This window comes from Gracilinanus agilis, chromosome 4, assembly GCF_016433145.1.
Source record: "Gracilinanus agilis isolate LMUSP501 chromosome 4, AgileGrace, whole genome shotgun sequence".
Classification (NCBI taxonomy): Eukaryota; Metazoa; Chordata; class Mammalia; order Didelphimorphia; family Didelphidae; genus Gracilinanus; species Gracilinanus agilis.
In genome coordinates this window covers 253,569,373-253,584,824 of record NC_058133.1, presented here as the reverse complement: position 1 = coordinate 253,584,824, position 15,452 = coordinate 253,569,373, and the positions used below count along the sequence as shown (strand labels likewise).

Below are 15,452 nucleotides of genomic sequence, written 5' to 3'. Positions count from 1 at the left end.
CTGGGTCACCCCCTCATCGCCGAGGGCCCCCACCCAGACCAGGTTTCACCTATTTGTGTATCGTGTTCTCCGTTAGAAAACAGTGAGCCCCTCGAGGGCATGGAAAACTTTCCTTTGTCTTTCTTTGGGAATATTCCCCAAAGCTTAGCATTATGCCTGGCTCTTAAGCAGCCAGTTAATAAATGTTCACCAGCTGGGGTAGGGGGGAGCCCCTCCCCCCCATTGATACTTTCACTTGTTGTCTACTAAGTAATGAATAATTATGGCTTCCTGGAGAGTGGGCAGCCACGTGGTACAGTAGATAGCGTGGTCCTGGTGTCAGGAACACCTAGGTTCAAAACCAACCTCTGACACTTAATAGTTGTGTGATTGGATAAGAAACTTTTCAACTTTATTTACCTCAGTTAAGTCAGCTCTAAAAATGACCTGTAGAAATGAGAAACCACTCCAACATCTTTCCAAAGAAAATGCAGAAAGAAGTCAAGAAGTGTCTGTGTCAACTACTTAAAAATTACTAAAAACAATTGACTGTGTTGCAGTTTGTTTTAGTGGGTCGTGTGGTGGAGGGCTGTATCCTGTCTTTCACGTAGGTGTCCTTAAACTTTTCTATCAGTATTCCCTTTAGCAGTCTGAAGAAGTTTCTATAGTCCTCAGAATAATGTTTTCAAGTACATACTTGAAATATAATTACAATATTATTATTGTACATTGTAATTTAATATTATTACTAATATGTATATTCAATATTATTTAATTAAAATTAGTTTAATTTAATTTAATTAATTTAATATTAATATTTAAATAGTATTACGAAGGAAACCAATTATGTGGAAATGCAGTTATCAAAAATATTGGGGTGGGGTAAGGTCAAGGACCCCACTTTGAAAGTGCAAATATCATTTGAAGAAGACCTGAGCTCAAAAACCTCCCCACCCTCACCCTAAATTCCAAAGATGAGATTAAAACTACTTGCACTGTAACTTGAAGATGAAGCAAGACTGGCCTAACAGATTTGATTAAAATCAACATCAATCACCTTCCCTGTGGATTGAGTCACAAGCAAAGTGGAGGTAGTCCGGAGAGGAAGGTGGCCTTCGGACACATGGGGGAAGGTATTGTAAAAGGATAAGCAAGGGAAGACAGGATTTAGACGTCAAGTTTATTTTATTAGTGCAAACCCCTTTCATAGATTTACTGCCACCTTCAATAATGACGCATAGACAACAGAAAAATACAAAGGAATACCATTATATTACCACCACAGAGATCCTTCCATTCTTCCCTTGGCATCATATTAGAATGAAAAATGAAGAATAAAGCTTCTTTTCCTGAAAAGAAGTATCCATCCTTTCTTTCAAATAAAGTAAAATTCAATTGTGAAAATGGGCGCATTTGTTGTGCAGGATTGAGTCTCTGCTCCGTCCTGTCCTATGAGAAGGGACCCGAAGCCCAGAGGAAGGCGGAGCCTCTGCTGCACTTCCCACCCCCTCCCTGAGCCTTTCGGTTCTCAAAGAGGTCCGCAATTATCCTATATAAAGGGCTCACAAGCGGGAACTTGATCATTCGTTTCTGGTCGTTTCGTTGAGTTTGTCAGTCATGTCTGGTCGTGGCAAAGGCGGGAAGGGACTTGGTAAAGGCGGTGCCAAGCGGCATCGGAAGGTGCTTCGGGATAATATCCAGGGCATTACTAAGCCTGCTATCCGCCGCTTAGCTCGGCGTGGGGGTGTGAAGCGTATTTCGGGGCTCATCTACGAGGAGACTCGCGGAGTCCTGAAAGTTTTTCTGGAGAACGTGATCCGGGACGCCGTCACTTACACCGAGCACGCCAAGAGAAAGACCGTCACAGCCATGGACGTGGTCTACGCTCTGAAACGCCAGGGCCGCACTCTGTACGGTTTTGGCGGCTAAACGCCTTTCTGTAGCGCGCATTGCCCGCGCCTGCTCTCCAAAGGCCCTTTTCAGGGCCACCCATATTCTCACTTAAAAGAGTTGTCCTCTAATTTTTAGAAAGTAGACTAGTTCTTAATCCCACGTTTTACAGTAGTTAATCTCAACCATCTGATTAACTGGACTGCAGGATCACTGACATACTAGTTAAAATGAGCAAGTTGAGTGTAAACTGTTAAAATCGAGTAAGAGCATCTATTACTTTAAGAAGACTTACAGCTATAAACTCCGTGGATTTCCCGTGGATCATTAGGTTTTCCAATATTTGTGGATAGCTGCTGAGTGGAATCTCATGACACTCAAAATAATTTTCCCTGATATTTATATAGGTAAGACCTAGACCTTCAAGTAGATAAATATTCATTGTTCAGATCATCTGTAACCCTTTAGTTAAATTGGACTGAAAATTTTGAATGTGGTCTTAATATTTTATAGACTAAGTAAATCAGATTTTTTACTATGCTGCCTTTCCTGGGAACCTTGTAGATGGAATATTAACAAATGTTTTAAAGAATAAGGGACCCTTTGGCCAAGGGATGCAAACACCATGCATAAGGGAGGATTGGTTGAAAGAACTGGGCATATTTAGCCCAACGAAAGGACTACTTTGGGAGGGGAGTAATATACTGAATTATACTTGATTCTATGGTTTATCCAGAGGACACTATATACCATAGGAGAGTTAGTTGAAAGAACTAGTTTCCAGAAGAAGAAAAAGACAAAATCATACACAATTGAAATTGTTAATATCTGCCTTCAAATATTTTAAGGGCTGTCTGGGTGGCTCTGATTCTAAGAGCTCATGTGTGAGTCCAGGGCTCTCCAGCCTTTCTAAAATTGAATTATTCCTCAGGCACTGATACTATCTCACTATAATAGCTGTGTCATGTGAACCTTCCAGATAGGCTACCACAGCCCCACTTGAAGTCATCCCCTCACCTCAGGAAGACTGGGCCTCAAATTCCTAGTGGACACTTTTCTTGCCTGAATATCCCTCTATATCTCAGATACTTCTTCAAGTTTCTTGTCTAACTTGTAAGACTTAGGGCAGATAACATCTAATCTCTTTGATATCCCTAAGATAGCTAGGCTTAGCAAAAAAAAAAAAAAAAATGTCACGTAACTTTTTATTTATTTGGCTAATAATTGGATCAGCTGTGCTTGCAAGAAAATTAGAGAGCAGGCCTACAACTTTTAAGCTTTAGTTTTTGGAGAAAGACAATGGCCACTAGGATGTAACACATAATTACTATGCATGTTACTCACTTGTGTCTTCTTGAATTTCAGGAAATAAATGTATCTCCCACTATGTGGGCGTCTTTTAGCCTCACCTCTAGATGCACCTCTCTTCAAGTGACTTACTTTCTTTAATAGGGTTATTTCCTCTACAAAATAAAAAGCACCTCTATTCTAGGGAATAAAAAAGAGGAGTTTGAGGGGAAATTCGCACTCTAGGACCTTGAGTTCTATCATTGAATGAAAATATCTAGATATATAGTGTTTTCAGATTTGCAAAGCACCTAATGTCTTGGTTCACTTTCTCTCCAGGACAACCCTTAGGAGCAAGGGGTTAAATCTCTCCCTCCCTCCCCCTCCCCCTGCTCCCCAAGTCACCCTCCTCTATCCTGCAAGTTCACAAAGAGAACACAGGTGCTGAGAAAAGAGCAATATAATCTTGAGTATAATGATTTGAAAACAGAGAAAACTCCCTCCCTGGCTCCAGAGGCCAGGATCTAGTCAAAATTATTTTTGTTGACCACTTGCTTCCTTTAATGAGCTACCTTGGTAGAGAGTAGATAAATACACACATTGTTTCTGACTGAAGGACTGGAACAGCAGACACCTGAGAGAGCAAGCAGTAGCCTAAATCCTGTTGATAGAGTAACATGGTGGATTAAAACTAGATTGTTAGGAACATGCTGGTAACAAGTGTTAAAAAAAAAAAAAACTATGAAGATAGAATTAGCCATAATTTTTACTCCTTACATAACTCTTCGGTAACCTTCACCCCATCTTGTTCCAAGACCCCAAGTGACACTCCAGCCCACAAAACATCATAGTAAATCGTTATTGGTAGGTGCCATTATCCTTCATTTCATGGATGAAGAAACTGAGAAAGGTTTGATGATTTGCACAGAGTCCTCCCAAGTGAGATTCTAAGATTAGTGCTCTAGCCACTACACCTCACTGTCTCATAGTCCTGGGTTGCAAGTCTGGCAATCTGTAATCTCTTTCTTAATGTTATGAACTGACCATCAGACTTTGGGCAACTCACTCTACCTCTTGGGCCCTCATTTTCAATGAACTCTAAGTCACATCTTTCAGTGAGGAACAGAATCAGCATTACTCAGATTCCTTCTATAAAATCAGGGCTTGATCTTTTCTGGAATTAATTCTCCTCAGACTGGCTTTCAAAGCCTCACACCTTCCTTCATCCTCATCTGCCAAATAAGAGTTGGAATATGTGGCCTCTGAAATCCCTGCCATCTTTATTCTCATAAATCCCCATAATTAGTCTTTCCTCCAGATGGATAAGAATGGTCAGTAATGATGGTTCTCTCAAGAAATAGGAGATATTGATAGAGGAAGGGCAGGTTAAGGCAGGAAAAAATAGCATCATGTCTAGGAAAGCTTCTGCTCCAGATTCCTAAGAGACATATATACATATATATGGGGGGGGGGTGTCCAGCCAGTATTGTGGACTAGATTTCAGAATAGAAGTTAGGTCTAGGAAACTTCAAACCTAAGCAACAGCTCCACTGTCCACTTCTAATTAGACCATCTTTCTTCCACTGCCAATAATACAGACTCTTAGCATCACCTACCTTGACTATTGTTTGATTGTCTCCAAGTACCCATTCTGTTCCTTGAACCATCAAACCCACCAAGACGTATTGATCTCTAAAAGCCTATAGGAAAGGTATACAAAAATGGTTAGATTTCCCTTTTAAGTTGATATTCTTGGCTAATCATGAAGCTTCCTAATAAATGACTGATAAATCAATCAATCTGTATTTCTAGTAGAACTGATTCCCCAAAACAACAAAAAGTGCCTTATTTTACTTGCTTTAATATGCTTAGAAGCCACAGTGATTTATAAAATGAAAAGTCTAAAATAAATGAGACATTCATATACTTTTTATATAGGAACCTATGCTAATTGTAGAGGTCTTGCCACAGGACAAATATAAAGAGTCCCCACGTTCTTCTCACACCTTTACAATGGAGTATATACAACGGAGCTTCTTGGATCCATGTAGAAACGAAGTTCCCAATTTTACCTTCTCCAACTGGGAAGTAAGGATGGAGAGAATTTCAAGACAGACAAAGCCTACCAAGAATCTTAGTGCCAAGCTACTTGAGCACTCTTCAAAGTTAGACTAATATCTAAAGCAACCCAGTCCCTACACCACTCTTACTTGCACTCCCCACATCTCTCCCAATTTCACTTATCCCCAACTCTTCAATCCTGCCTTACCCAGACCTCAGGCCTTGGGAGAGGACATTTTCAGTCCTAAGGGACAAGTAAGGACTAATGGTCAGGAAAAATGTTACTGCCCAAAAGTTTTGCAGTATTTTTGGTCAAGGTGCCCTCTGAGGAGTGTGGCATCCAAGTAAGAATAGCTTTAGCATAATTTATTTGGCTATCAGGTAAAGCTGTCATCATTCATATTGGTTACACTCTCCAGATTCCTCTTAGCTCCCTCTTCCCTCAAATACCTTAGAATAATGCCTTCTTTTATTATTCAAATCCTATGCTACCATCAAGAGTCACCTCCAGTGCTGCCCAGTCCAAGAATCCTTTGAATTATTCCACATTCTCCTTTCTTCCTTCTCTAAACTTCTTGTTACACTCATTGTCAATTCTACTAAGAACTTAATGTTTCTGCTTAACCTGAGTTGCCTTGTCTCCCCAATTAGTTGTTGTTCTTATTGTTTAGGGTTTGGGAGTATTATAGTCTACATTTATAACATCATTCAACATATAACAATGTTTTGTATTATTGCACAGGAAGGAAAGTATGACCAGAAAAAGGGGTGGGACCCCTAAAAATTGAAATTGAGTGAAAGAGATTCTCCTTGTGCCTTCCATACACAAAAAGAAAAAAGAAGAAAGCATTCATCACCATGAAAAGATCTTGAATGGAGGATTTATGGGAAAATAGTGATATGAATCAAAAGACGAAAAAGGAGTGTGTGTGTGTGTGTGTGTGTGTGTGTGTGTGTGTGTGTGTGTGTGTGTACACATTCAGGATAGAATGACTGAGATCTGTCTTTGATGACTAAATCGCTTAAAGTGTAAAAGAAAATGTGAGTTTTCTTTTTGGAACAAAATTGTATACCTATCATAAGAATTATGATAGAGACATTAATCAGTACCAGAAAGTTTTGGTGGTTACTGCTTTATAGTATAGCAATATTTCTATTATTATCAATCAATTAATTTGAATCCCCACCTTCTTCCATGTCTCATAGAATTCAGTGACTTTTCTCCCTAGCAAGGCTAACTCACTAACTGAAACCTATTTCCTCCAATAAATTGTCCACCTCTCCACCATTTCCCTCTCTCTTATCATCAAGTTTATTGAATGTTGTTTACTTAATGAACATTAAAAAAAAAAACTTTCCTTTTAAGCAGTTGCTCATATCGGAGTTTTCAAATCTCCAAACTCCTAAGAGTAACTGAATATTAAAGTTACTGTCATGTAATTTAATAACGTAATCAATAGTAGAAGTTAGATCATAAATAATTATTTACAGTGTTTTAGCCATGAGAAAGATCACAGCCAAAGGCTCCTCTAACTATCACTATAACTGCAAAGAGCCTTTCCTTACTTCTGTAAACACCGTGCTACCATTCAGTTCACTCAAGGTACAGGCAAAGTCCCTTAGAATTTTCTTTGGTCTGTTTGAAAGATTGACAGCTCCATCCTAAAAGAAAAAAAAGGTCTTTACATCTTCTTTGTCTCTGTTGTCTACACTTTATTTCAAGTCATAACTCTTTAAAAATTTTCACTTGAGATTTGCCCCTCACAGAATTACATTTTAATATGATCACATTATATTGTCATTCCACCTCTTACTCTATCTTCCAACCCTTCATTTCCAGTCTCTAAGCCCAACATCCCTACACTAGCTAAACTCTCTTCCTTTCCTTATCTTGACCCTTCTGGGAACCAGATCCATTTTTCTTTGTTCTTCTCTCTTTACTCTCTTCTCCCTTATCTTATCATTAATTTTGCCCTGCTAAACCTCAACCTTAGATCACTCCCATTATTCATTGCTTTAGATCCTGTGCCCTTGCTGCTGAATTAAGATGGAGAAAATCATAAAAACTGTGTTCACTGAGTCCATCATAACATTTAAATTTATTTATTTATTTATTTAGAATATTTTTCCATCACGATTCATGATTTTTCCCACCCCTCTTTTCTCCCCCTTCCCAGAGCTGACAAGCAATTCCACTGGGTTCTACATGTATCATTCTTCAAAACCTATTGCCATATTATTAATGTTTCAATAGAGTGATCATTTAAAGTCAACATCCCCAATCATATCCCCATTGAACCATGTGATCACAATAGTATTCCATCTGATCCTACTTCTGTAAATTGTGCTATAAAAGGAGGCTGCTCTCAAGGCTGGAGGTCTTTGGTTGCTATCTGGAATCTGGCTTTATTGTGAGACAGCACCTCTTTCAATAAAACTATTTCTTTCTGACTGGAGACTTTTTTTTTAATTGTGTTTTTACTTTATTAAATATATCCCAATTCCTTTAAAAAAACTTTAACATTCATCTTTTAAAAATTCGAATTCCAAATTCTCTTCCTCCAGCCAGTCTCCCATCCACTGAGAAAGCAAACAATATATCATTTATACTTGTTTTTATACTTTTCTAACCCCCTTTCCTCTAGTATCTCCCAACACTAGCCTTCTTTTATTCCTCATACATAACAATCATTTTCCAACTTTAGACATTTGCCTGGGCTGCCCTTCATGTCTAGCCTTCTCTCCCTTCTCACAACAGCCTCTTGTCTTCCCCTTCTTTTTTCAGGTCCCAGCAAAAATCTCTACCTTCCTTTTATAAAAAGCCTTCCTCAAACCCCCTTAATAATATGCTTTGGCTCTGTTGATTATTTCCAGTTTATATTATATATAAGCTTACTTGTGCTGTTTAGTAGAAATGTCTATGTTATTCTTTTAACATTCAAACAGACTTAGTCTGTTCACTTTTTGTGAAAGCAAAACACCCTACAACTCGTTAAGAGTGAGAATACCTGTGCCTAGTAGTATCCACAAGTAGCTGGCATTCTACTACTTCTCTGACTGAGACTACTTGTCTTCTTCTCCTATTGGATGAGTTTACAATTCCATTTAGTTTACCTCTGCCAAGTGTCAAGGATCTATAGGGGTAATTTCTGTCGAGGTAATAGGCCCTTTGAAATAAGGACCCTGAAATTGCCTGAACCAGTGTGGGGATCCCCTGGGAATCTCTAGAACAAAGGTTTCAAACTCTCTGCCAGAGGTATCAAATGCTCTACTAATTGGCCACAAGAGTGCATCACAACAAGATTAAAATGTCATTGGGGTGACTCTGGGCAAGTCACTTGACCCCCATTGCCTACCCTTACCACTCTTCCACCTATAAGTCAATACACAGAAGTTAAGGGTTTAAAATTAAAAAGAAGAAGAAGAAGAAGAAGAAGAAGAAGAAGAAGAAGAAGAAGAAGAAGAAGAAGAAGAAGAAGAAGAAGAAGGAGAAGAAGGAGAAGAAGGAGAAGAAGGAGAAGAAGGAGAAGAAGAAGAAATGTCATTAAAATATTTGGCAATTTTTAAAAAATACATTACAACTTAGATAACATTGTGGTCTAAGTCAGTATTGGCCAGCATTTCTATTTGAGTCTGACACAGGCATCCCCAGGGTAGAAAGGAACTCTTTGATCCAGACCTCAGCTGTTTGGCTTTGTGTACTGAGGGAGTCATTGGAAGAGCTTCCACTCAGGACAGATTTTTCTCATCTGAAGGAAAGGAGTAACACCTATTCAGCCCCACTTCCTAAATCCTTGTGAGAAGAGTTCCCTGTAGGTTGTGAAGCTCGATGTGGCCCTGGTTTCCTTACAGACAGGAAGCTGCCTTTCTTTTCCTTCCTTTTCCCTTTCTTTTGCTCGTGGGTTGAGAAAGGCTAACGCTAAGCGAGCAAACATTTTAAAACTGTGAAACGTTCCTTGTAAGGTTGAATCTGCAAAGCTTTGTCTTTGGGGATAACGGTGATGTCCGGTGATTTGCATCTGTCCGTGTGGGGTTGTAGACGGTCACACAGACTTGAGCACGTGGCACTGCGGAAGGGAAAGGCCCTTCTTTGCTTCTGCCCCAGAGACAGCATGTTCTGCATTTGGGACAAGGATGTGTCACTCGAACTGTTCTCCAGGGTCAGCCAGTTTGTAACAGGGGCAAGTGTGTGACAGACCTTGGAGCATGCCCAGACGGCCTAAGGCAGAGGCTTCTCTGCTCCCCCCTCCCCTGTGAGTGGGAGGAGCCTGCTCTGATTGGCTGCCAGCCCGAGCCTCCTGCTCTTTCCTGCTGCATCCAGAGGGTGGAGATCACACACCGAGCCCCCGGCCTGCCCTGAGCGGGGAGGGTCCATACCTTCTCTCTCTCCTTCCTGGCTCTGAGAAACGGGCCTGGAGAACTTCTGCTCTGTTTCACTTCTCAGTTTCATGGACCTCGAAGGCATGTAGTTGCCGGCCAGCCATCAGGGACGCCCCAGGCAAGCTTGGCTGACAGAACCCCGGCCTGAGGGAGACTTTTAGACCTGAACCTGGGACTGTGGTCTGTAGGACTGGAGAGGAGCTACGCACCCAATTCCTTTCCTGGGGGGGTGGGGGGGGGGGGAAATGAACCCCTGCACTCTCTGGAAGAAAAAGCTTGTATATTTGTTTAATATGCCTTTAAAGTAAATATTCCTTTGTAAAAGCTAATTGGCTGTTTGTGGTTTAATGGAAATGAGAACAACACCTGCAGAGGCTGGAGTCACTGGAAGAGAGCCTACACACCCCAAAACCCCTTTAAGTTTTCTAGAATCCTAGAGGGTAGGTGAAATGTGGCACACCTGATCTTCAGGCACTGGAGTCAGTGTTACATATGATATATTTTAAAAGGAAAAACAAGATTTACATTATAGAGATTGCTGTTTTATTCCCAGCCCTCTTCTATTCTACCACGTTTACAAAAATACTCGTTTTATTTGATGTTAAGTGCAAATTAAATTAAATTAAAAACAAAAATCCTTCTCTTGCTTCAAGGCCCTGCTTGGATGCCATTTCTTCTCTGATCTTCTCCCTCCAGCCCTTACCCCAAACCAGAAATTATCTTTTCCTCCCTCATCTCTACCCTAATCTCTCCTAACTTTCTATTATGAGAACCAAATGATATGGTGAATGCCAAGTAGTACTTTATAAACCAGAAGGCACTATGCAATAATAATATAAAATAGAAATAGAAATAATAACCATTGCTATTGTTACACAGGGGACTGAAAAGTAGTGTTGGAAGAGAATAAATGGCATTTGGAGATTCTGCAATGGAATAGAGAGAGGAATTCAAGAAGTAGCCAGCCAGAGAGAGAAAAACCTAAACCTGAGGTGGGAATCATTGTAGGAAGATTTGAAGGAAAGAATTCAGAAACGTATCGAGAGCAAAGTATGAGGGGCACAACCAAGAAGAATGAGGCTGATTTCATCGTGCTTAGGAAACTCATTATTGGGAAAACATCATCCTGCAAGTTCCCACCGGCTCTGGTAATCTGCTGACAGTCTCAGTCTGGAGCAAAACTTAGGAGGTAGGAGGTCTCTAGGGAGGGTAGGCCTGTACCTGCAAACCAACCTGTCATACTGAGAGAGCTAGAGAGCAATCACTATCATTGGCAATAGAGCTGAGAGAGAACAGTGATACTGACATAAAAGATCATCAATAGCCTTCCCTAATTTTTGGCTTGGCTCCAGCCAAGTCAGGCCAGGGTTAGTGTGAGGGTGAAGAACCTCCAGTCTCTACTTAATCTAGCTTTCTCCAATAGTCTGATCATTAGCTTAGAGTATCAGCAAATAAGGGTTCCAAATCCTTGATCCTTTTCCCTCGTTCCTAACCCCATTAATTAGAATCAAATACAGTGTTTATTACCAAGTACCTTTCCTAAGTGGTCAATATATCAAAGCCCTTGGGAAGAGGAGATCCTTATGCAGTCAGATCTTCACCGTTATTCAAATAGGGAACCAATAGCCCTTATCAATATCTATTCCAACTCTAGGCTGAGGAACTAGAGAGGTTAACTACACACATAACCTCTCAGTGGTTCCCTGTCTGGGCAACTGTTATAAGGGGTAGCTGACAGGCTCAGTTGAGCAAGCCTGTCAGGAGAGGAGAGGCATAGCTTTTGCCAGCAGCACCTACACGGAGGCCTTGGGTGAGAGTGTACTCTCTCTCTCACCAAAATCCAATCCATACCTTTCAAAATCCTCTATACCCTCTACAATCATTATTCATCCCTCCTCTATTTTTTTTTCTGGGTACATTACGAGGTGTTCAACTGCCGGTCTTGTCATTCAAAGTTGGTGTCCATCTCATCCTAGCAATCAATATAACACTTATTATTACCCTTTGTTCCTTGAATTGAAGGGAGGAGCCATGGCCTAAAAACTTCCATTTAAGAAGGGAGCTCTGTTCAGAACATCTCATTTATAATCTGGCTGCACCACTGTGGGGCTTTCCCACCATGTCACCATGCCTGTCACCTTCTCTCCCCAATCCATTTTACTCCCCACCTCACTTTTCAGCTACCTTTAATATTTTATTTCTCTGCATAAGATAGTAAAATCCTTGAGAGAAGAGCCTGTCTTTTTTCATTTTTATATCCTCAGAGCTTAGCACAGGACTGGTACATGGTAGGAGCTTAATAAATGTTTATTGATTATGTTGGGATTCAAATTCTCTGGAGACCGCATATTAATTTATAGTTATTTATCAAATAATAAAAGTTGGAGTTGGAGAAAAAGAAAAGCACATAGTTCTAGTTAATTAAAATCTAGTTTTCCAGTGCTAGTCCAGAGAGGCTGAGCCAGAGAGTCAAAAGGGCCAGGCCCTGCTTCCTAGCCAAGGCCAGCATGCCAGCCAAGTCCCCAGACCCAAGTGCCAAGAGCCAAAAAACCCTTGTCACTTCCTCAATTCCCTCTTTTATAATCAAGTGGCATTGTGGTCACTTCTTCTGGGTCTCTCTGGTTGGACAGACTTGATCTCACTCCCAGGTCAGAGGCCAGTCTTCTGGATCCAGGGACAAGAAGTAGGCATCTTCCCAAATGCAGGGGAGATCCTCCCATAGTAGATATATGTGCCTAATCAAAGGAAGGGGCTGTTTCAAAACTTTCCTCTCCAGGGGCAGCTGGGTAGCTCAGTGGATTGAGAGCCAGGCCTAGAAATGGGAGGTCCTAGGTTCAAATCTGACCTCAGATATGTCCTAGCTGTGTGACCCTGGGCAAGTCACTTGACCCATTATGTAGCCCTCATCATTCTTCTGCCTTGGAACCAATACATAGTATTGATTTTAAGGGGGAAGGTAAGGGTTTGAAAAAATAATAAAATAATAACACTTTCCTTTCCAAGAGGAAAAAGGGTACAATTTACATTAATTTCACACACATATACAACACATAGTTGTATATAGAATGAGGATTTATTGACTGACCTATGCAACACCATACATTTCTTCTTTTGCTTGTATTCTCCAGTAGCAGCATTCATTTTTGGAGAAAAAAAAAATCTCCCTCTACTTTTTCCCTTTCCCACAAACCTAAATACTCCTACTTTGGGGGATATACTCCATTTCCTCCCGTAGCTGCCTCCTGAGGTTCAGTTTTAAAAACTAAAGAACCCCACCAGTATTTCACTATTCCTTTTTGAGAATTTGGTTGTAGATTTGACCTCCTAAGAAATTATATATACATTTTGCTGCTTTTCATTGTCATAGATGACATATGATGCTTTTTTTTTTAAGTTTAAATAGCAGTAGCAATGTTACCAATCATTCCATGTTGATCATATATTTTATGGAAAATGTAGAGTACGAAAGATAAAAATAATGTGCTCATTCTTCTTTCCAAGGCACTATCACTGTTTATAATAGAATATTCTAATTTCCTGAGACACAGATCTCCCAGGTAACACCTGGACATTTTCAGAGGTAAAGTTTGAGTCTTTCCCTTAGTCATTCTGAACCTTGGGATGATCCCTTTTGGACCTCATCTTGACCAAAAGGGGAAGAATGTTAAAAGAAGTTATAAGAAGGGCCTTCTTTGACCTCACTGACCTCATGGTTGGATCTCAGAAAATTTACTGTACTTGCATGGATCTGAACAGATGTTAACCACATCTGAAGTCCCTTGATTTGATCAGATGTTAATCACTCCTCCCAATTGTGGTCCCTCCCAAGCATTCTCCCCAGAAGAAGTATATTTAAATTCTACCTTTCTGCCCCAATTCCAGCATTCCTGCACTCTGGTATTGTGTGCTGACCTTGAATTGAAATTCCTTTGTCTCACTTAAAGATTCTTGTCCCTACTTTAGTAATCCATTTTATTTCAGATTGACAATACCCAAGGATCAAACTATGATGCTGGGAAAAAATGTGGAATCCTATAGCTCAGCTGAATGAAAAGCTAGTGGCTAAACCCAACTAAGGAGTGCCAAGATGAGCCAAAAATGGGGACCCAAGCATTAAATTCAACTTCTAGATCAAAGATGTCTGAACTTGGATGGTACTTCTGTCAAATCTTTTGCAGCCATTGAAGCCTATTGCTCCAAATATGAAAATGCATAATCTTCAAGGGAAGAAAAAATCTCTTTGAAGCCTGTCTGCCAGTCAGAGGAGCCAGGCTCTATAATCACTAAAATCCAAAGTAAGGCTGTGAGATAAAGGGTAATGAGGAGGAAGACAGAATATTAAAATCCCAAGAAGAGAATGGAAGTGATCAAAATAAAAGCAAAGAATGTCTGAATCTTTGAAGAGGAAAGGTGTGAAATATAAATTAGGGAGGAATATAGGATTCCTGATTCCTAAGAAATGAAAGAATCAGGAATAAGAAATTAGGAAACTGAATAGGAATGGAACAGGCTCTGTGGGTCTTGGGAAAAGATTAAATGAAGTTAATTCAGAATTCTCTTTCAAACTTTCTCCCCAATTCTCAATGCCTCTGAAAAAGAATAAGTGATACTGAAAGAAACTTAGTGTTGAAATTTGGGCTTCTTCTTCTAGAAATACCCTAAAAGCTGCAGAAATCCATTTCAACAATAACTGATACAAAAACCACTGGATTTATGACTTGTTAAAAAGGAACTGATCTTTTTTTTTTTTTTACCCTCAATGCTACTCTCTTTAAGTTACTTTTTTTTTTACCCTCAATGCTACTCCCTTTAAGTTACTTCAAGTGCCTGCAATGTACACATTCCCATACCAAACTCTATTATAGAGGAAAAGGGAATAAGAGTTTATAATCTGCTTGAAAGATGACTTAGGTGAAAATGAAAGTAAGAGTAATACCAGAAGAGCTCATAAAATTAGAGAAATTCATAGAAAGAGAAGTTAATGTGGACCAAGGAAGCCTTCTGGTGAGAGCATGGAAAGTGAGAATAGTATTTATGGAAAGATAGCATTTCATATGAGAGGCACTTGGATGGATATCTAACAATGGACAGCAGATTTAATTTCTTTTAGAGAACGAGTGCTGCTAGGAAAGGTTTGCATGCAGATCTCTTCTCAGGTTGATTCTGTGGAATAAGAGTCATGCCTCCAGTGGGAAATGAAAAGGGTAAAGGGTCTTCTGAAAGTCCTAGGCTAAAACTTGGCATTCTCATATATGGGACTATTAATAATTATCTTACTTTAATGGAAATCAGGTGATGTGTTTTCAGAGATGACATTGATTCCTCCCTCTTTTCCATTTTTCTGTCAAACTTGGTGTCTGGCCAGAGAGGTTGTTTTGCAAGATGTTGATTTCTTGGTTTTGAGGGGATAAGGGAAAGAAGGGAGGAAATAGAGGGAGCAGAGGAAGTAAAGGACTATGTGATGAATGAGATATTCATGAGAGACATAGAACGGGTCTGAAAATAAAAGCTGCCCAGATCTTCCAGTAGATGTCTGCCATCATCTTGGAGTACTTCCTGAGAACCATCAAGATACGTAAGTGGGTGGGTGGGTGGTGGTAGGGAGATAAAAAGAGGAGAGTTTTAAATTGTTTTCAATCCTGTTTGTGAATTCATTTTTGTAATACCTAACAAAGACAATGAATGTCCAGATCCTGAATTTGATAATAATAGCAATAATTGCTTATAAATATATATAATATATATAAATATATAATACAGCTACTTTAAGGCTTGCCTTTAAGTAATTGCTTTTTCTGCTCTTGTTTTAGATAGAGGGGAAAAGAGGGCCCAAAGTGGTTTGGAATCTAACTCCA

The 15,452-nt window shown here is 39.9% G+C and overlaps 1 protein-coding gene across 1 annotated transcript in view; it reads left to right on the top strand.

Moving 5' to 3' along the window:
- Nucleotides 1-1,586: 1,586 nt before the first annotated feature.
- Nucleotides 1,587-15,452, top strand: part of LOC123246331 — a 28,256-nt gene continuing 14,390 nt past the window's right edge. The window contains exon 1 of the mRNA XM_044675242.1: nucleotides 1,587-1,903. Within this exon, the coding sequence (XP_044531177.1) occupies nucleotides 1,597-1,903 (307 nt within the window). The 5' untranslated portion in view covers nucleotides 1,587-1,596. The remainder of the gene's footprint in view (nucleotides 1,904-15,452) is intronic.